Raw genomic sequence first — 22535 nt, 5'->3', positions numbered from 1 at the left:
TTATTTTGGCTTCAAATAATTTCACCTTTGACAGCAGTGAGCCGATAAGCTGATAAGCCCTGCAGCTTGACATTCAGCTCTAAGAGGTACTGACTAAGTAGACAGATATAATAGTAAGTACTACTATGCAATGCTAAATTACACAGCCACACGCTACTTGTAAAACCAAATAAGCATGTACCCGCAACTCTGCAACTACACTTTACAGTGATAAACCGTACCCATTGTCATGGCTAAAAAATAAAAACACTTATTATCACTAATTGTAAAAATTTCTGATTAATAAAAATAAGCATTACATATAATAATACTGGCTTACACCATGCAATTCTAAAAAGCCGGCGCAAGACAGTCCCACTGGTTGTTCACAACTTCACGGTGAATTACAATAAGAGCGATCTCACTGCAATACAGTGAATGTGTGAGATCTCGCTGGTGAAATAACAACCTTGGCACAGCCAGACTAAATGATTTTGGGGCCAGATGTTCCCCACCCCTGATGTAGATAAAAGATATTTGGGGCACCTGTAAAATAGTTGGGTGTTGTTATACTGAGCCATAATTGTTATAATAAACAATGTCTCAACATTAAAACACTGAGGGAATGATTTACTAAAGCTGGCATTTCACACGCCAGTCCCCAGTAAAGCCTCAGCGGCCGTAGCATTTGACCGATTCATTAAAAGGTTATGGCCTCTTAATAATTCGGGAGTTGCTGCTCCTGTCCACCATGTTGCACTTCTACACCCGCTTTGAATTGGTGTATATGTCAGCTACAATACACACCAACTCACTGCTGTTTGTTGTAATAAATGACATGCCGGGTTAGGCCATGCCCCCTTTTACGCCAAGCCATGGCTACTTTATAAACCGATGTAAGTGTTGCAAAAGGGTAAAAAGAAGCACATTTTGGGCACAAAAGGACTTGTGGGAAATGTGTGACTTTTCTATGACTAAAAGGCAGGCGTAGCAGCATAATAAATCCCCCCCTAAGACTTAAAGATGTACTACGGTGGAAAACTTTTTTTTTTATGAACTAGTACCAGAAAGTTAAATAGATTTTTAAATTACTTCTATTTAAAAATCTTAATCCTTTCAGTACTTTTTAGCAGCTGTATGCTTCAGAGGAAATTCTTTTGGACATCAGGTGTCAGCAGAGAGCACTGTGGACAAGACAAAAAAAGAAATTCAAAAAGAAAAGAATTTCCTCTGTAGCATACTCCTGCTAATAAGTACTGGAAGGGTAAAAAAATGTTAATAGAAGTAATTTACAAATCTGATTAATTTTTTGGCACCAGTTAATTTAAAAAAAATTTTTTCCACCGGAGTACTCCTTTAACATCAACATACAGCAAATTTCTACATGCATGTACAGATGTGTGTATCCAGAATAATGTGTGATTCAAGGTACAGTAAGGCTGGGTTCAGACTACGTTTTGTCCCATACGGGACCGCATACGGCAGAGGGAGCTAAAAACTTGCGCTCCCGTATGCCTTTGTATGCGTCCCGTATGTATTTCATTTGAATGAACCGGCCGGAGTGAAACGGTCGGCTCATTTTTGCCCCATATGCGGTTTTCTCACCGCACCTAAAATCATGGTTGACTATGATTTTAGGTCCGGTGGAAAACCGCATACGGGGCAAAAATGAGCCAACCGGAGTCAACGTTTCACTCCGGTCAGCTCATTGAAATGAATTACATACGGGACCGCATACGAAGGCATACGGGAGCATAGGTTTTCAGCTCCCCCTTCCGTATGCGGTCCCGTTTGGGAGAAAACGTAGTGTGAACCCAGCCTAAGAACAGAAATTCTAGTATTTTAATGCATCAAAGTATCCTGTGAATTCTACAAACAGGTGTTGATCTATTACTGTCTAGACATAAAAGCTGATAATCTAGGGAAATTCTTTGCAAACAAAGTAAATTCTATTCTATGTTTCCCCACTTTTAAGTTAATAAATTATGCTTACCATTGTTGTTTCCTTTGTCTAATGTAAAGGGGTTTTCCACTTTGAAAAAGTAGAAAACCCATTTTGGCCTTGAGGACACAGCTTATTTTTATTTTTGCCTTTTTCCTCCTTGTCTTTTAAGAGCCAGAACACTTTTACTTTTCCATCCACAGACCCATATAAGGGTCTGTTTTTTGTGCGATCAATCGTACATTGTAATGACACCTTCATTTTACCATAGAATGTACAGCGCAACAAAAATATTATTATTTGTGGTGGATAAATTAAAAGAAAATCACAATTTAGCAAATTATTATATTTTTTTTTTTTCGGGGGGGTTGTTTTTATAAAATAATTTCAAACGGGTGACAATTTTTTTTAGCAATCTATTGATATTACTGTTTAGTGCTATATATTGTCATAACACTGATCAGTGTTATCTGTGATCTGTTTGTATAGTATGCCATACAGATGGATCCAGTAGAGGGACAGAGAGGAGGTAAGCAGACCTCTGGCGGCCATCTTCACTCATCAGGCCCAATTCAATCAGACTCAAGTATTTCTATTATAGTTTTCCTATGCTTAGGTTCCACTCCTGGTTTTGGCTAAAAACACTGACCAAAATAATGACCATCATACTGTGTTTGAACCAAGCCTTAGGCCGGGTCTACGCGTTCGGAAAATGTGCGGAATGTTCGCACAGAAAACATGTGCAGACATCCCACACAATTTCTGGATCCGGCAAGCGCTAGGACTGCTGAGAAATGCACCAACTCATAGATGGCAATGCATTTCCTTGTGGACTCCACAGAAAGAAAAGACTTTTCTATTCTTTCAGGGGACCCTGGAATCAGAATTTCTGCAGCAGAAACATCTGGTGCAGAAATTTTGCCCTCTGAACAGTGTAGCAGAATCCCACTGAAATTAATGGGACTCTGCTGCAGCAAAATGTCCTTGCATAATATTCTGTGCGTACATCCCGCACGATTTCTGTCCGTATGAACACAGCCTTAGGGTACGTTCACACGGACGGATCCACAGTGTATTTTACGTTCACACAGACGGATCCACAGTGTATTCTGCCGACGATGAACCATACAGTGTTACCTCCATCTGTGCCTGCTCATAGCGGCAATCTGCCACCACGCGCAGACATGCTGCGATGTGCGCATTGCACGCACATGCACAGTGTTCTCGCACACATTGCAGCCACTCCCCCTGCTCCCTGAGCTAGGTCGAGAGCAGTCGTGATGTGTGCGAGTGTACTGTGCATGCACAGGGCGACTCGAACATCACAGCATGTCTGCTTGTAGCAGCGGATTGCCGCTATGAGCAGGCACAGATGGAGGTAACACTGTAGGGTCTATCGTCGGCAGATCCGCAGCATTAAATACGCTGCTTATCCGTCTGTGTGATTGTAAAATATGCTATGAATCTGTCCGTGTGAACGTACCCTTATAATCATTTCAGAAACCTTTGACTTGTAACAAAGACTTGTCAAAAGTTTTGATCGGTCGGGGTCTGTGTGCCGAGACCCCCACTGCATACTAAAACAAGCAGGAAAAAAAGTCACTTCAGGAGACGTACTCCATAGACTTTCTATAGAAACAGTACAGCTAAAAAAAAAGTGGTATCTTAGAAAACTGCTATGTTGACAGTACCTGAGTTCTTTAGAATATGGACATATATGCTTTTTAGACGAAATCTACTTATTTACCACAAACATCTGACCATGAAGTATGGTAGAAAAAACAACATTCAAAGCACAAACTGTAAATTTAATATTGGAATACATTATATTTTTAGGACTTTCCTGCCCCCTGTCAATCAAGACCTCAACTTCCGATCTTATTACCGAGATGGTTGTTTACTGTTTACTATTACCAAACTGTGTTTAGTATGGGAAGTGATGACTTATACTGAAGAGGTTTCATCAGTTTATATACAGACAAGTTTTATTATAGTTTTTTCTAAGCTACTGATCAATATGTCATATTTCTATTATACAGCTGATTTAGATACTATTCATATCCCTTGATGTAGAATATTGTTAATTATTAGTGAAATCCATACTTCAAAGAATTGAGGCCATCATAAAAGCCCAAGAAGGAGCAACAAAGTACTGATTTGAATCTTATTTATAGAAAATTTCATTTTTTACCTCAGCATAGAGTAATTCCATATTTTTTTCCTCTATTTTTCCTAAAAAAACATTGCATTAGTTAAAATCTTTCACTTCCTTCTTTTGTTATTCAAAATAATCAAGTTTACTTAACTCTTTTTATATATACTGTAGCATGACACATTTTGGCTCAAGAGATGTACTAAAATAGAATTGTTCATTGCACTCAAGAGTTGTGTCTGTGTCTTTTACTACAAGGGGGATAGCCCCCTCTACTACTGCGAATTCAAATAGAGAAAACAGACATGGTCACACATCTACAACATGCACAATGATCGAAGGCTTCTCAGCAACATTAATTAAACTAACAGATCATTAGTGTACTTTATGATCATGAAGTGCAAGCCTGCTAGCCACATCACGGCCACCTGTAGGTAGCGGGTCCCTAACGTCCCTGGCATAAAATGGCCTAGCACTGAGCGGCGACCACCACCGCCGCAACACCAGTGCCCACAGGGGGCACGATTCACTGGCAGAGCAGCCCCAATGCCACTGAAACCAGTCCCAGGGCCGTACTTCCCCACAGACACGGCGCCGCGGCAGCAATGGACGCCCCACAGCACCGCACCAGTGTGAACAGGTGTAAAAGCTCCCTCACCATGTGCTCCCAGTCAGAGACTGGAAGACTGCCAGGAAGAATGGGGCCATACGCAGCTTCCTGGCAAAATTTCCAATTTTTCCCATTTTTTAAATAAAATAATGTAAACAAAATAAACATAAACCTATGTGGTATAGCCATGTGTGAAAATTTCTGAACTATTACAATATAATGTTAATTAAATTGCACAGTCAATGGCCTACACACGTAAAAACATACCAAAGTCACACCTCAGACAAACCTCCCTCAGCCGTCAGACAAACCTCCGTCACACCTCAGACAAACCTCCCTCAGCCCTAAGCTCTCAGCCAAACCTCCATCATGCCTCAGACAAACCTCTGTCACACCTCAGACAAACCTCCATTATGCCTCAGACAAACCTCAGTCATACCTCAGACAAATCTCTGTCACACCTCAGTCAAACCTCCATCGTGCCTCAGACAAACCTCTGTCACACCTCAGACAAATCTCTGTCACACCTCAAACAAACCTCCCTCAGCCCTCAGCTCTCAGACAAACCTCCGTCATGCCTCAGACAAATCTCTGTCACACCTCAAACAAACCTCCCTCAGCTCTCAGCCAAAACTTCATCATGCCTCAGACAAACCTCCGTCATACCTCAGAAAAACCTCTGTCACACCTCGCACATGTACAGTATTGCGCTAACAGCGTAGGGCTAAAGTAGGCAGTGTTAGGAATGTAGTGCGAGCGTAGCCCTGCACAGGCACAGGGTTGTCCGTACCCCTCAGAGCACATTCTCTGCTGTCCTCCGCTACACAGTTAGCATAGGGAGGCTGGAAAACTTTAACAGCTGTCCGGCTGACGTCTGAGGCATGACGGAGGTTTGGCTGAGAGCTGAGGGAGGTTTGTCTGAGGTGTGACCGAGGTTTGTCTGAGGCATGACGGAGGTTTGGCTGAGAGCTGAGGGAGGTTTGTCTGAGGTATGACCGAGGTTTGTCTGAGGCATGACGGAGGTTTGGCTGAGGAGTGACAGAGGTTTGTCTAAAGCCTGATGATGTCCTAATATGGACACCGTAATAGCCCATTCTGTCAGAAAGTAAACACTGAGTAACTGTTACTAGCCTTAGTACTAGTGTTTAAAGAGCTCTGGTTGGAAACTTAAGAAGCAAATTATAGTATACTCCGCTTTTTCCGTAAAACACAATTAAGCTTATAAAAACATATCCACTGGGACCCCCAGTGATCTCCTGCCTGGCACCCTGACTCTCCTTCTGCACAGTGCGGGGTCACTGGATTACTGCTAAGATCTGTTAAAAGACAGCGTTGGCTGGATACTGGTAAACTGAGATCCCCACAGATCACAAAGTTGTTAAAATTAATAAACATTGGGAGCATGCTCCTCTCAATAAAGCCAGCCAGCTCAGCTGACAGGAATCATGCTTTTACATAAGACCAGCATATAAGATGATGGTTTTAGACCCCCCCCCCCCCCCCCCCACACACACACACACACACACGCCTTGTGACCTTCAAGATGCATGGGCAGCACCTGCATCATAATGAATGTGTATTTTTTTTAAAGTAACTCTCATGATCTTGTTAACTTTTATAATCCTCCCAGTTCACTGCCCCCAACCAAGATAAACCACCCCCTGCCTTTATTTTCATTATTTTTTAGTTTTCTACCTTGATATTGTTCTGTATTTTCTGCTCAGTCTCAGTAAGATTCACAGACTGGGAAAGGGCATTATTAGAGGTGACATCATCTGAAGCCATATAGGGGAGGACTTCCTCCCTCACTCCGCTACACAAAGCCCAGAGCAGTTCAGTGCGTGAGATGAGCTATGATTGGCTAAGGCTGCACTCCAGACTGCATTTCCTGATTTTGGACTTCTGCTAGGCCAGCAGGAGTCCAAAGTCTGTGCAGGAGATAGGGGGAAATGTGCTCTGGACAAGTAGGGAGACACCTAGTGGCAGACTTTTTAAACACAAATAAAACATAGAAAACTTCATTTTTTTAACAAAGACATTAGAAAGATTTTTTATTCACCATAAGGAGTGCAATAGCAAAAATCAGTTATAGTTATGAGAGTGCCATAACTATATATTGTTATAAACTCCATATATATATCTAAACTCCATTTAAGGAGTTACTATTACTCCATAGAGCACGCTCACTATACATCTTTATCTTGATATGTAGATATTATTAAGAGACGATAACCCTACAATTTAAAGCACAGAGAAGGGCTATACATCTCTTTAAAAATGTCCAAGTGACATAGTATTGAATCGTCGAAAAGAACACTCTGTCCACAACAAGACTGCTTTGTTGCTTCCAACATTTTTTTACGTATTATCCTTGACACAGTGGGGAATATGAAATCAATGGTTGTTCTTGGTGGAGTCTTTCCTGTCTTGCTTTTTCTAGGAATTTAAATGCACTTTTAACTATTTGTGATTCGTTTTTTTTATTTATCAGAGCGAGTAGTCACTAGATCCTACCGAAACTTGAAATGGGGCTCCATTGATATGCAGTCGATAAGCTATGAAAACAGAAAAGTTCTAATGACTGTTATAACTGGATATACCATACACACATGAAGGTAAGTAGTTGCTCTGTTTTTTACCTCTTTAACTTCTCTGGATTTAAGTGTTTTCTTATTTGATCTGCAGGTAATATGCATGGCTTTTTTTTCTGCCTCTTGCATCCTCTTTTTGCCCTGCACTAAAGCCATATAACAGCTGCTAAGCCTAATAATTTATGTTACAGTATTGTATTTTATCTTTATCTACAGATATAAAAATTAGTTGCCTAGGTTATACGGGTATGTAAGTTGTTTGCTCATGCATTCGGCTAAAAGTCAACTTTTATTTCCAAGGATTATGAAGAAAAAAAAAATCTTTTCATACAGTACCATTTAGAGAAAATTATCTTTGTAGATATGTGTTAAAGGGGTACTCCAGTGGAAAACTTTTGTTTTTTAAATGAACTGATGCCAGAAAGTTAAACAGATTTGTAAATTACTTCTATTAAAAAATATTTATCCTTCCAGTACTTTTTAGCAGCTGTATTCTACAAAGGAAATTCTTTTCTTTTTGAATTTCTTTTTTTTTTGTCTTGTCCACAGTGCTCTCTGCTGACATCTCTGTCCGTATCAGGAACTGTCCAGAGCAGCATAGGCTTGCAATGGGGATTTTCTCCTGCTCTGGACAGTTCCTGATATGGGCATCAGGTGTCAGCAGAGAGCACTGTGGACAAGATAAAAAAGAAATTCAAAAAGAAAAGAATTTCCTCTGTAGCATACAGCTGCTAAAAAGCACTGGAAGGGTAAAGATGTTTTAATAGAAGTCATTTACAAATCTGTTTAACTTTCTGGCACCAGTTGATTTAAAAAAAAAAAAATTTCCACCGGAGTACCCCTTTAAGATCACATTGATGACACTGTACACTAGTTTGCTGCACCTTTTGTCAGTATACCTGCTGGACATCCTATACTGCCACACTATTTGACTGTTGATAAAAAAAAAAATATATATATATATATATATATATATATATATATATATATAAATCTATTTGAGAATTTCTAAATATGTGGGGAATACTATAGTACTACTGTATAGTATAATATGTTATTATGACTATTTTCATCTTTTATATTCCATCAATGCATATGTATTATGCATTCACATAACAATGTATTTTTTATTCGCAGGGCAATCTTCATGTAGCCTATGTTGTTCTTGGATAGCTTAGGAGTAAAAACTAAAGATATGTACAAAAACCAAGGTGTTCTTCTGCTGCTTCTCTTTGTAGTACAAGGTAAGCTTATGTATCTCACTGTGTATTCAGGGAGTAGAAACCACAGTAATAATGTAGTCGACATTTAGTGTTATTAGCGTTACAGAAAAATATGGACAGTCCACTTCTCATGCTCTGCTTCCATGTATACAGACAAGGCATTATTAGGCTATGACTACACATCATAAAATGTATTGACATATTATATTTTACGTGCGCATCGATTACCGACAAAGATGCATGCGTAAACTAAAATATACCAGTACATTGTATGATGTGTGAACTTAGCCCAAATTAGATGGAAAGTAACTGTAGGCAGCATAGCTGCACACACAGTCCGGCAATTGTTTCTCAAAAATGGCACACCTTTTCTTGTATAATTTGGAAATGAAAAACAGCATACTGTTCTGCTGGCCTAATACACATGACAAAACCGTTCCACTTGTTTCTAATTATAAAGGGAAAACAATGATGGCAATAATACAGTGCTACACACAGTTTAGCAAGAAGATAAGGAGACTCCTCCCTTTGCCACTCTTCTTGGTTCATAACATCTTTGCATTTATTTTCTTTCACAATTTACTTTACAATAAATCATATAAAAATTCACAGCATGAATTATTTTTGTTTCCCATACAATAATCATATTGCTCCATCTTCTTTGGTTTGTAGGTGCCCAGTCCTGTCACATTACTGTAGATTCTTCAATCATTCCCATCGGTTCCCCTTTATCGGCTTCCTGTGATTGCCCTCACTTAGGAAATGGGAAATATGAAGTCATCTGGAAACTAGATGAGGATTTTGTCCCATGTAATCTATCCAGCAATGCTCAGACAAGCACATGTTCAGCATACATTGCAAGCTTCAACAAGACATCGGGATTGCTCCAGTGCTATGTCAGCAGTAGTGAGGGACTTCAGCTTGTGGACCAAGTTACCATAAGCGCTGGTTGTGAGTTTTGCTTCTTTTATTAATTACATTTAAAAAAAAAAAAGGTTTTTGCCCATTAAAGGGGTACTCTGCCCCTTGCATCTTATCCCCTATCCAAAGAATAGGGGATAAGAAGTCAGATCGCGGGGGTCCTGTTGCTGGGGTCCCCCGGGGTCTCCGCTGCAGCGCCCCGCTATCATTACTGCACAGAGCAAACTCGCTCTGTGCGTAATGACTGCCGATACAGGGGCCGGAGCATCGTGATGTCATGGCTCCGCCCCCTCATGACATCACGGCCCTCCCCGCTATACAAGTCAATGAGAAGGGGCGTGGTGACCATCACGCTCCCTCCCATAGACTTGTATTGAGGAGGCAGGCCGTGATGTCACGAGGGGGCGGAGCCGTGACGTCACGATGCTCCGGCCCCTGTATCACCGGTCATTACGCACAGAACGAGTTTGCTCTTGCAGTAATGATGGCGGGGTGCTGCAGCGGAGATCCCAGGGGTCCCCAGTGGCGGGACCCCCACGATCTGACTTCTTATCCCCTATCCTTTGGATAGGGGATAAGATGCTAGTGGCGGAGTACCCCTTTAAAAAGTTAAAAGAAGTCAGGAATGCTGTGTGCACAGTGCAAGTCTACCTGGGCCAATGCTGCTACAGCTTTAACCCCTTGAGAACGGAGCATTTTTCCACTTTTGTTTTTTCCTTCTTACCTTTTAAAAATCATAACCCTTTAGATTTTGCACCTAAAAATCCATATGATGGCTTATTTTTTGCGCCACCAATTCTACTTTGTAATGAATTCAGTCATTTTACCCCAAAATCGACGGCGAAACCCAAAAAAAAAAAATCTAATTGAAGAAAAAATGCCATTTGGTAACTTTTTGGGGATTCCATTTCTGCACAGTACATTTTTCTGTAAAAATGACACCTTATCTTTATTCTGTAGGTCCATAAGATTAAAATGATACCCTACTTATATAGGTTTGATTTTGTATTACTTCTGGAAAATATCATAACTACATGTACAAAAATAAATACGTTTAAAATTGTCATCTTCTGACCCCTATAACTTTTTTATTTTTCCGTGTATGATCTGAAGTTTTTATCAGTACCATTTTTGTTAATTTTTTATGGTATAAAAAGCCATCATGCCCCTTGTATAGACTTAACATAGACATCACGAGGGGTGGGGGCGACCACGGAAGCCCACATCCAACGTTCGGAACTAAATGTTCCGGATACTGGGCAGCGGAGTACCCCTTTAAATAGGACTCTCCAGCTTTCTCAACCCACTCAGGTTACTTGAGCTCAAGTCAAAATGGGCGAAGAACTCAGGGAAGAAAAGTAGCAAGAAGTTTATATTACCCAAGTCATACGTTTCTTTATCTCTTTGGTTCAGCTCACACCTTATTTATGCTCTACATTGCAGATACAGTGGGTAAAATAAGTATTAAACATGTCACCATTTTTCTCACTAAATACTGTTTTTTTGAGATGACTGTACCTGCTAATTCCATTTCTTTTTGAAGCTCCCTACAAGTGATCCTTGGCTCTTGGGTAACTCTTGATTCTTTTCACTCCTCTGGTCAAGGCAAATTTATGGTGAAATGGTTGTCTTTTCACTTCCGTATTATGGCCCTAACAGTGCTCACAGAAACATTTAAAAGCCTAGAAATTCACCTGACACTGTAACCAGTGTCATTGATATTTTTTTGTTTTTATGTTGTGAAGGTCTTTAGACAGCTTTTTGCTTTTACCCATCAAGAGATGTGACACCTTAGCAATGAGATCTTTTTGTAGGCCATCTGTTGAGACAGAACCAGCTCATCTTAAGTATCTCTGACAAGAGGCTGGAATGCTTTTTAATTACTAAGAGATTTCAGCTGTTGTCTGGGCTTTCCATGCATTTTTGCACCTCCCTTTCTTTCAATTCTTTTTTTCTCTTTTTCTGTGTTATTTCACATTATTATACATAATTTATGAGCTTGTTTGTTTTGGTTTCTTTGTAAGTGTATACCACAGTGTATTCTTAGCAGACATTTTCATTTTAATGCACCAAACAAGGGCTACTGTTTGTTACGCCGAGTGCTCCGGGTTCCCGCTCCTCCCCGGAGCGCTCACGCTGACATGGCCGTCGGGGATGCGATTCGCACAGCGGGACGCGCCCGCTCGCGAATCGCGTCCCAAGTCACTTACCTGTCCCGGTCCCCGGCTGTCATGCTCTGGCGCGCGCGGCTCCGCTCTCTAGGGCGCGCGCGCGCCAGCTCTCTAGATTTAAAGGGCCAGTGCACCAATGATGGTGCCTGGCCCAATCTTCCCAATTAGCTTGATTAGTTTCCACCTGTGCACTCCCTACTTATACCTCACATTCCCTGCACTCCCTCGCCGGATCTTGTTGCCCTTGTGCCTAGTGAAAGCGTTCCCTTGTGTGTTCCTAGCCTGTGTTCCAGACCTCCTGCCGTTGCCCCTGACTACGATCCTTGCTGCCTGCCCTGACCTTCTGCTACGTCCGACCTTGCTCTTGCCTTATCCCTTGTACCATGCCTATCTCAGCAGTCAGAGGGGTTGAGCCGTTGCCGGTGGATACGACCTGGTTGCTACCGCCGCTGCAAGACCATCCCGCTTTGCGGCGGGCTCTGGTGAAAACCAGTAGCTACTTAGAACCGGTCCACCAACACGGTCCATGCCAAACCCTCTCTGACACAGAGGATCCACCTCCAGCCTGCCGATCCGTGACAGTAGATCCGGCCATGGATTCCGCTGAGGTGCCGCTGTCAAGTCTTGCCGACATTTCCACGGTGATTGCCCAGCAATCCCTAATGATCACCCAACGTAATCACCAGCTGGCATACTTGACCACCGTGACACAGCAACTTCAGTCACAGATACAGCAGCTGCTGCCGCAGATACAGCAACTTCAGTCACAGACACAGCAGCTGCAACAGCAACAACCATCTCCTCCGCCGGCTCCTGCAACTCCTCCGCAGCGACCGGCCGCTCCTAACCCCTGCTTGTCCCTGCCGGACAAATTTGATGGGGACTCTAGACTCTGCCGTGGTCTCCTGCCTGGCAAGGCCCTGCCATGTGCCACACCGCTCGGAGCACCTCTCTCACAGTATCCTTTGCAATCCACCCCTGTGCCTCCCGCCGAGGAGGCTATGCAAGTGGATCGGTCTCGCCTGACCCCTGAAGAGAGGACTCGCCGCAGAAAGAAAGAAGATTTACTTCTATACTGCACTGTGCGTTACCGCACAGAACCCCTGCTCTTGAGCATGGAACTTTTTGTTTTGCCCAAATGCTCCTCTGAAGTCCTCCTCGGTCTGCCATGGCTCCAACGCCACTCCTCTACCCTTGTCTGGACCACCGGGGAGATCATGAGCTGGGGTGCTTCTTGCCACAGAAAATGCCTCACGTCTGCTCCCAGTCCCGTCAGTCAAACCTCTGTGTCTCCTCCTTTACCTGGTCTCCCCAAGGCCTATCTGGACTATGCTGTGTCTCCTCCTCACAGCCCCCGTCCTGTTAACACTCTGCCCCGTGCCAAGCTTGACCCTCTTCCCTCCCTCCCCACCCCCACGCCTTCTTGTGTGCCCGCTGTTGATGTGGTTTCCCGGGGCTTCGCCACCATCTGGAAAAAGACTCTAAAGTCCCTCATACTAGCCTCATCCCGGGTAAAGAAGCTTGCCGAAGAAAAAAGAAGAACTCCTCCTGTTTTTGTGTGGCTCTCCACCAAGTATATCCGCTTCCGTGTCCCCAGTTTTAATCTCGGACCACATTATCTTGGACCCTTTGTACTTGAGTGCTCAGAGGAGAGATCTTGGGAACCTGAGGACAACATCCTGGACAAAAGTCTTATCCTCAGGTTCTCAGGCTCCAAGAAGAGGGGGAGACCCAAGGGGGGGGTACTGTTACGCGAGCGCTCCGGGTTCCCGCTCCTCCCCGGAGCGCTCACGGCGCCTCTCTCCCTGCAGCGCCCCGGTCAGTCCCGCTGACCGGGAGCGCTGCACTGACATGGCCGTCGGGGATGCGATTCGCACAGCGGGACGCGCCCGCTCGCGAATCGCGTCCCAAGTCACTTACCTGTCCCGGTCCCCGGCTGTCATGCTCTGGCGCGCGCGGCTCCGCTCTCTAGGGCGCGCGCGCGCCAGCTCTCTAGATTTAAAGGGCCAGTGCACCAATGATGGTGCCTGGCCCAATCTTCCCAATTAGCTTGATTAGTTTCCACCTGTGCACTCCCTACTTATACCTCACTTCCCCTGCACTCCCTCGCCGGATCTTGTTGCCCTTGTGCCTAGTGAAAGCGTTCCCTTGTGTGTTCCTAGCCTGTGTTCCAGACCTCCTGCCGTTGCCCCTGACTACGATCCTTGCTGCCTGCCCTGACCTTCTGCTACGTCCGACCTTGCTCTTGCCTTATCCCTTGTACCATGCCTATCTCAGCAGTCAGAGAGGTTGAGCCGTTGCCGGTGGATACGACCTGGTTGCTACCGCCGCTGCAAGACCATCCCGCTTTGCGGCGGGCTCTGGTGAAAACCAGTAGCTACTTAGAACCGGTCCACCAACACGGTCCACGCCAAACCCTCTCTGACACAGAGGATCCACCTCCAGCCTGCCGATCCGTGACACTGTTGACTACTTCAAGTATGTTTTACTGATGCATATTTCTTTTGCGGGACTCAAAGGTGAGGTAGACTATGCGTTTGAATCCCAAAAAAAATTACCGTACATGTTTAAGATATGGATGAAGACAATGGGGGGATATTTGTCAAGCTGTCAGTAACATTCTCTTACTTTAAAAAAGATGTTTAATCATAAACCTGGACCATGAATGTATTATGTGCCTTCCTCATAATTGTATGTTCTTCATGGCTTAATAAGTGCAATGTACATTCTTCATGGTTTCATAAGTAGAATGTAATGTATTAAGCCTCAGTCTCAAATCTTACATTTCACTCAAATGAAAGCTCTCTGGACTTGAAGCACTATGTTCTTAGATACATAATGTTCGGTCCCTAAGGACTTGGCTTTAGGATCAAATTAATGTTCCTAGTGTGCAAATCTGTGCAAGCAAAAAAAAACATATATATGAACACTGTCACTTGAAAAAATGTTTGACATGTCCTGGTGACATGTGAAAAGTTTTGATTGGCAAGGGTCTGAACCTGAGCGCTCATGGTCTTCTCTGGCTTGTTCTCCTGATCAATGGAGGTCTAAACATCTAAACACTCAGACCTTTGCTGATAAAAAAAAAAACTCTAACTTTTATGTGTTTGTCAATGATTTCACTATTTTACAGACCCTCCAGCTCCACCAACCAACATCAGCTGCCTAACGAACATTCACAAAAACATTGTCAACTGCACATGGCAACTCCAGAAACACTCACTCTTGGAAGAAAATGTCACATTGTCAACGTTCAAGTAAGTTATTTGCCATGAGACTGGGAAACTGTGCCACTGTGCCCCACCTCAAGGCTCATATTTTTATTTATATTGTCTCTTGCAGGTCCTCAAACAAATGTAGCACTCATTTAAGTAGTGAATACATATGTAATCCCTCAAAGGGGGAACATTTTTGTAATATTTCTCGTAAATATTTTGACAATTTTGGGGAACTTTCAGTACAAGTGATAGTGCAAAACAAGATTGGATCTGCTACCTCATCTCGTCTTTGTGTGGTCCCACTACAAGAAGGTACATTGTCAGTACTAATACAAAGGCTTAAACTTTTATCACACATGTTATAATGCTCTAAATATTGTGTATTAAAGGAGATGTCGGGTGCAGACTTTTCCTATTCCATTCTGCCCGGGCTGCAAAAAAAGAGAAAACAAACTTTCACTTACTTTCCTACACTCCCCCGAAGCTCCGCAACAGCTGATCGGTCGGCCGGGCTGTCTACTACCAACTTCCCTTAGACCGGTACGTCGCACGGTGCTTCAGCCTATCACCGCCCACAGCGATTTCCCGCCTCGGCCGGTGATAGCCATGTACGTCACACGGCGCTTCAGCATAACGGAAGTAGGAAGTAGACAGCCCGGTTGACCGATCAGCTGTTATGGAGCTCCAGGGGAACGTAGGAAGGTAAGTAAAAGTTTGTTTGCTTTTTTTGCAGCTCGGGCAGGATGGAATAGGAATAGTCCGTACCAGATATCTCCTTTAAGTAAGTAGGATAAGCACTACTAACTCAAAAACACACCAAATGTCACCCACCTTAAAGACTTATTTAAGCATGCATTTTTGGGGGGCTTCATACCACAACAACAATTGTTATCAATACATGTAGTGAAGACGGTCTGATTTTGTTTCCAAATGTCGACATTAGTTGAGAGAGAAAATAAGCCCTATGCAGGGTCATATTGCCCATATCTTAGAGGGAATTGAGCTAATTTGAGCTATTTTTGTCATCAACTCCTAAGCAGATGCAGGGATGCCTATTTTATGAAAAAACACCTCTATAAGCAATGTCAGGGTGCCAGAGGACTATAATACATTACTTAAAGAACTCAAGGTGGATTGGGGTCAATATTTTAGGATTGTCTTCTACAGTGGAATTTGTTTGTTCTACATAAAGTACAGATAATAATAAATATCCAATCATATATTAAATGGCATGTTATTATGACCTATATTGTATGTTTGTATTGCAGTAAAGCTTGACCCAATAGTTATTAAAGATACCATTCCCCATAAGGACTGTGTTACTTTACAATGGACGTATGGAAGAAAAGCAGAATTTTTAAAAGATATGAGATGCCAGTTTAACTACAGAAAGGCTGCAGAGATGGAATGGACTGGGGTAAGTCTTAGGGCTTCTCTGTATTTCTGTAAGGAGGTCTCACAAGGCAGAAGCTGAAAAAGCCCAGGTTTTACCATTGGAAATAGTCTATGCCAAAATTAAAAATCAATCTTTATACATTTTCCATCTCCTGAACTCAATATAACAAATGTTGACGATAAACCAGAATTTGGTGCAACAAGAGAACTGCCTGTCCCTCATTTATTCAAATTGTTGTGTCTCACCAAAAACTGGGGTTGCTTCACAAATTAGGTCCCCCAAACCATTTCATAAGCACTGGTAAAAAGCACACTTTCTTTAAACCTTGACACATCCATTTTGAAATGGCCTAAAAGTTTTAAATCATAATACATTGTATTTGGCAGATCATGACTCATATACAATGCATTCGGAACATCTTCAGACCCTTTCTTTCGCTTTATTCACATTTTGTTATGTTGCAGCCTTGTATTAAAAAAATAATAATCAAGTTTCCCCCATCATTCTGCCCTCAATACCCCAAAATGAAAACAGAATGTTAGAAATCTTTGCAAATGTTTTGAAAAGGAAAAACAAAAATATGTCATCATAGTCATTATAATAATTATACAGACTTGTTACTCAAGACTTAGTTGAAGCACCTTTGGCAGAGATAACAGCCTCCAGTCCTCTTGGGTACGATCCCACAATGTTTGCACATGTTGGTTTTCTGCCATTCTTTTGCAGAGCCTCTCAAGCTATGTCAGGTTGAATGGGGACTGTTAGTGTAAAACCATTTTCAGGTCTATTCAGCAATGTTTGATTCAAGTCAAGGTTCTGGCTGGGTTCCTCAAGGTTCTGGTTGAGCTACCACTATGCTTCACTGTAGGGATGGTATTAAGCAGATGATGAGCAGTTTCCTCCAGACATGATGCTTAGATTTGACATCAAAAAGTTCAATCTTGGTTTCATCACACCAGCAATCTTATCTGTCCTTTAGGGGATTTTAACAAAAATAGAAAAAAAAACTCCTGGTGGGTTTTCATGTGTCATTTACTAAGGAGAAGCTTCATTTTGGCCACTCTGCTATAAAGCCCAGATTGGTGGAGTACTGCAAAAAAAAAAAAATTCTCATCTGCAAACAGGATTTTGTGAGCACATCAGAGTTACCACTGGGTTGTTGGTTATCTCTATCCAAGGCCCTTATTTTATAACACTCAGAGTGCCTATAACAGTGATGGTGAACCTTTTTGAGCCTGAGTGCCCAAACCGTAATGCACGCCAACTTTTTTTCCCTCAAAGTGCCAGCACAGCAATTAAATCAGAATTCTGAGGTTTAAGTTTAGAAAAAACTATTCATACAGTTGCCATAACTAATTAACATCTTTTATTTTAAAAGAAGAACACAACAACAGAGTTCAATGATCCAAACTTTTTTTTTATTGATAGTTTATAGTTCCCCCACATTAGGTGCAGTATAGTTCCCCCACATTAGATTGGCAGCACAGTTCCCCCATATTAGATTGGCAGCACAGTTCCCCCACATTAGGCTGGCAGTATAAGTCCCCCCACATTAGGTTGTAGTTTCCCCCACATTAGGTACAGTATAAATTCCCCCACATTAGGTTGGCAGTATAGTTCCCCCACATTAGGTGCAGTATAGTTACCCCCACATTAGGTTGTAGTTCCCCCACATTAGGCTGGCAGTATAAATCCGCCCACATTAGGTTGAAGTTCCCACCACATTAGGTGCAGTATAGTTCCCCCACATTAGGTGCGGTATAGTTCCCCCACATAGGTTGTAGTTCCCCCCCCCTCCACATTAGGTGCGGTATAGTTCCCCCACATTAGGTTGGCAGTATAGTTCTCCCACATTAGGTGCAGTATAGCTCCCCACATTAAGTGCAGTACAGTTCCCCCACATTAGGTGCAGTACAGTTCCCCCACATTAGGTGCAGTAAAGCTCCCCACATTAGGTGCAGTATAGCTCCCCACATTAAGTGCAGTACAGTTCCCCCACATTAGGTGCAGTACAGTTCCCTCACATTAGGTTCAGTATAGTTCCCCCCACATTAGGTGCAGTATAGTTCCCCCACATTAGGTGCAGTTTAGTTCCCTCACATTAGGTGCAGTTTAGTTCCCTCACATTAGGTGCAGTATAGCTCCCCCACATTAGGTGCAGTATAGCTCCCCCACAGTAAGTGCAGTATAGTTCCCCCACATTAGGTGCAGTATAGTTCTCCATATTAGGTGCAGTATAGTTCCCTCACATTAGGTGCAGTACAGTTTCCCCACATTAGGTGCAGTATAGTTGCCCCACAAACAGACATCCTTCAGTCCGGGGTCAAAATCTATTGCTATGGCCTGGAGGTCATAGCAGTAGGTCCCGGGACCGAAGGAGTGGTGGTCAGAACACTGATGATACAACATACAGGTAACTTACCATGTGCGCGCATCCTCCTCCTCGCTGCTCCGCTCTGCTCTTGCCATAGGTTCACCATTACTGCCCTATAAGTCTATAATCAGGGGTGGAACTACCACCATAGCAGACATAGTGTCTGCTACGGGACTCAAAGAGCCCATCAGCAGCAAAAGTTCATTGACCTTTGGTGATAGGACCATCAAAGGTCCTTTTGGCTCTAGTTACAGCTCATCTGAGGAAAAAGAGGTAATGATGGTAGCATAGGGAATTTTTGAGTAAGGGTGAGAGGACATGGAGACAAGTTTGAAGGTGTTTCTGTGAGAGAAGGAGACAAGAATAGCAGTATATGTGAGAGGGGAGCAATGAGTAACAGTCTATGAGAATGGGGCTATGAATGGGTGAGAGGTTGTCTTTTCATCTGATGTGTGATATAAATTAATTTTGTTGTCTGGTCAGTGACTCAATATTTAGTAGTGTTACCCCTGCTTTAATCTTCGCCCCTGTTATCAAACACTATTATATCTGGTGTATTTAATTGCATTGGACAGTGCTCTGGGTATGGTAGTGGTGAGGAAGTAGCAGGCACAGTATTGGTGGTAGCAGCAGCATGACAGTATACGGGATGGGGATTGTGTTGCCATATAGAGTATGAACAGCTGCAGAAGTAAAGGGCCAAAGATGTCTGGCTTTAGTCTGTAGTTAGCAGAGCTCATCATATTGGTCTGGGTTGAGAGGTCACATGTGAGCCTGTGCAAAAATGTTGTATTCCATGACTGTATCTGAGCAGTATCACATGGGAAGAGGCACTGTAAAAATCTGCTACAGGGCCCAGCCTTTTCTAGTTACACCCCTTTCTGTAATAAGTGTTCAGAATGACCACTGTAGGTACAAAATTATTTAGGCTTCCATCTAACAATCTGTAAATGTCTACTTTAAGAACAACTCTATATTAATTCCTAAAATATATCATAATAATTTAATGTAATAAAACTATAACTTGTTTTAATACAATAAAAGATTTGTTTTACTTATCATGTTTATTTTATTTAGCCTATAGAGGTACCAGTTGATGTGAAAACAATAGACCAGTGTGGCTTGGTAGGGGGTATCAAGTATGATTTCCAGATTCGCTGTATCCGTAAAAATCTAACCGGGCAATGGAGTGAATGGGGACCAACAACCAACGTTACCACTGTAGAAACAAGTGAGTCTTGTTGTGTAGAAAACATTTTAATCAATAAACTTGTCAATACTTGTCAATGTTAATAGTGGTAACATAGTATAAACATATATATTTGAGAAAGATTATTGCAAAGTAAAAATCAATCATGTGCATTCATACAATTACTCAGTGCTCCTCGATGAAGAGACCGTTATTACAGTAATAGTGATTATTTTATGTGTTGATAGTGACCTCTCCTTTCCAATTTTTTCAAGTGAAATGTCTTATCTAGTGAACGTTGTCTCTCTATAGAATGTTCAAAATAGTAATTTATTTACATTTTATGACTAGTGTGGCCAAGAAGCTACAGACTTCTTTTTCTTCCCTTGCACAGTATTCTGAATCCTTTGCTACCATTACCAAGTTGAAATATTTCAAAACCTTTCTTGTTCTAATTCCAGCTATAACATCTGTACTGAGCCATCGAAGATATGTTTTTATATTATACATTATTATCATTATAGTTCCAACAGGAAAACTAGAGACCTGGTGGAGAATACTGGAACCCACACATGACAGTCCAGAAAAAATTCAGCTACTATGGAAGGTACAGTTAAATGACCTAACATGGAAGAATTCTTCAAAAACAAAAGAAATAGAAAAGTGCTCATGTCATTATAAAAACTTTTGAGATGTCAAAAATGTTAAATGGATTTTCAGTTTTCAGATCCCAACTAATCGTGAACTTCTCTCCCCACTCTCTGTTTATATGAGTGAGATGGTCCTATTGCCATACATTATGAGACTGGCCAAGTCACATTACACAGAGCCTAGAGAGAACATGCTAAGCGTCCGACATGTCTCTAACACGTATAAAATAACAACAATTTTTATTCTGACAATGCCCATTTAAGGTGCCCATACACCTTAGACTAAAGTCTGCCTTACTCACCATCACAACATTCAAAAGCAACTTGAAAACCCATCTCTTTATAAAAGCCTACAACCTATTGGGGGGTATTGATCAAAGGATTTATGTGTCTTTTTTTAACGTAACTTTGGCGCAATACTTGGCGCAATACTTCTCCACTGTCATTTTTCCAACTTTCTCAAAATCACACGGTCCTGTGTGTGATTTCAACTTTAGTCAGTAATTCATCATTTGCGCCAATCGATCTTTGGCGCAATTTTGGCACAAATCCCTTTTTTTACGCAAATCACCGCCAAGAAATGATGCACTTGGAAAACACACTTAGCAATGTAAGAAAATGTAAAGGCGTTAAAATACATTAAAAAGGGCTGCTCAATACTATCCTGAGGAACCTTCGCCCTCCGTTGAGCCAGCATTGGACATGGCCACACAGGTTCAGGAAAGGTAAGCACTAAAGCAGTGGTCCCCAACCTGCGGACCTCCAGATGTTGCAAAACTACAACTCCCAGCATGCCCGGACAGCCAACGGCTGTCCGGGCATGCTGGGAATTGCAGTTTTGCAACATCTGGAGGTTCGCAGGTTGAAGACCACTGCACTAAAGTAACCAAAAAAAATAATACTTAAGTTGAAAATAAAATCCATTTCACATGGTGGCTATAAACCCCACAAAAGAAAAAAACTCACGTCGCTTGCTGATATACTGCAGGAGGGACTCCGAAATGGCTGCTTTACAGGGTAAAATACGCGTCCTCTGTGGCGGTAACTTCTGTGTAAAAGGCGCTGGGAACAGCTGATTTCAACATTTGAGCCAAAATTACTAACAACTTGCACCAAATGATAAATTTGGTGCATGTCCACGGAAACCAAAGTGAAAAAAAAAGGGTAAAAAGAAACGGTCAACAGGCAAAATTGATAAATACCCCCAATATCACTGCACTGCTGCATGAACTGCTGCTTCCCTCACCTAGTATCCTTCTCCCCTCACATTGTAGATGGTAAGCCCATACAAGCAGGGTCCTTTTCCCTCTGTATCAGCCATTGGGTCATTTACTTCATTCATGTTTTTTTTATGCTTGCTTTGCTGTTAAGCCATGTATCTTAACCCCTTATCACATGAACAAATGGCCAGGTGAATGGGTTCTATAATCTAGACTAATAGTCATCCCTTCCATCCCTCACATATGTCTTGAAAGCTATTGCAGAAGCCAAGATAATATTTTCTTTGTACTTGAATTAACACTTTAACCAAGTTATCTCTAAATGCCTTATAATGGTATCAGATCACATCATGACATCATGAAATTACATTATGGGAACTAAACATTATACATACAGTGTAACTGTACCTATGTAACACTTAACTATGGAATTGCACCAAGAATTATACATTTTAGGTTTTTAAACTTAATTCTTAACTTTAAATTTGGGTTTGGGAATAAAGAATATTAGCTTAGTAAGGTGTGTTCGTTTCCTACAGCCACTGGAGAGAAATAAGGCCAATGCAGAACACTTGTGGTACATTGTGAAGAGCTCTTTAGATGAAACAGACACCATTTTATGCAACACAACCAGTCTAAATTGTACCATCTCGCTACCCACTGAAAAGAAGAATGTCTTCATATGGACGTACAATAATGCTGGAGCATCTCCAGAAAGTCAGATCACCTTCACTGCCAGGAATGGTAAGAAAATAGTAATTTTAACAACTAGGTGTTTTTTTTATTTTTATTTTTTAAAGAAAATCATAATTTCCCATCTAGTTTAGACTTTTGAGACATACTACAAGGTTATAACAGCAATTCTCTGTGCAGTGTTCCCTGCACTGTAAAAAGGTGTC

The 22535-nt window shown here is 42.0% G+C and overlaps 1 protein-coding gene across 1 annotated transcript in view; it reads left to right on the top strand.

The window, feature by feature from the left end:
• The window catches only part of CSF3R (colony stimulating factor 3 receptor), a 47045-nt gene that overhangs the window by 7844 nt on the left and 16666 nt on the right, over nucleotides 1–22535 (top strand). Inside the window, exons 2-10 of the mRNA XM_056557146.1 lie at nucleotides 7175–7298; nucleotides 8412–8518; nucleotides 9170–9448; nucleotides 14723–14846; nucleotides 14932–15119; nucleotides 16076–16224; nucleotides 19655–19808; nucleotides 20291–20373; nucleotides 22176–22380. Coding sequence (XP_056413121.1) covers nucleotides 8431–8518; nucleotides 9170–9448; nucleotides 14723–14846; nucleotides 14932–15119; nucleotides 16076–16224; nucleotides 19655–19808; nucleotides 20291–20373; nucleotides 22176–22380 — 1270 coding nt within the window. The 5' untranslated portion in view covers nucleotides 7175–7298; nucleotides 8412–8430. The remainder of the gene's footprint in view (nucleotides 1–7174; nucleotides 7299–8411; nucleotides 8519–9169; nucleotides 9449–14722; nucleotides 14847–14931; nucleotides 15120–16075; nucleotides 16225–19654; nucleotides 19809–20290; nucleotides 20374–22175; nucleotides 22381–22535) is intronic.

The sequence above is a fragment of the Hyla sarda genome, chromosome 2, assembly GCF_029499605.1.
Source record: "Hyla sarda isolate aHylSar1 chromosome 2, aHylSar1.hap1, whole genome shotgun sequence".
In the NCBI taxonomy this organism is placed as follows: Eukaryota; Metazoa; Chordata; class Amphibia; order Anura; family Hylidae; genus Hyla; species Hyla sarda.
Note: the sequence above shows the minus strand (reverse complement) of the source record. Positions and strands in the feature narration are given on the sequence as shown.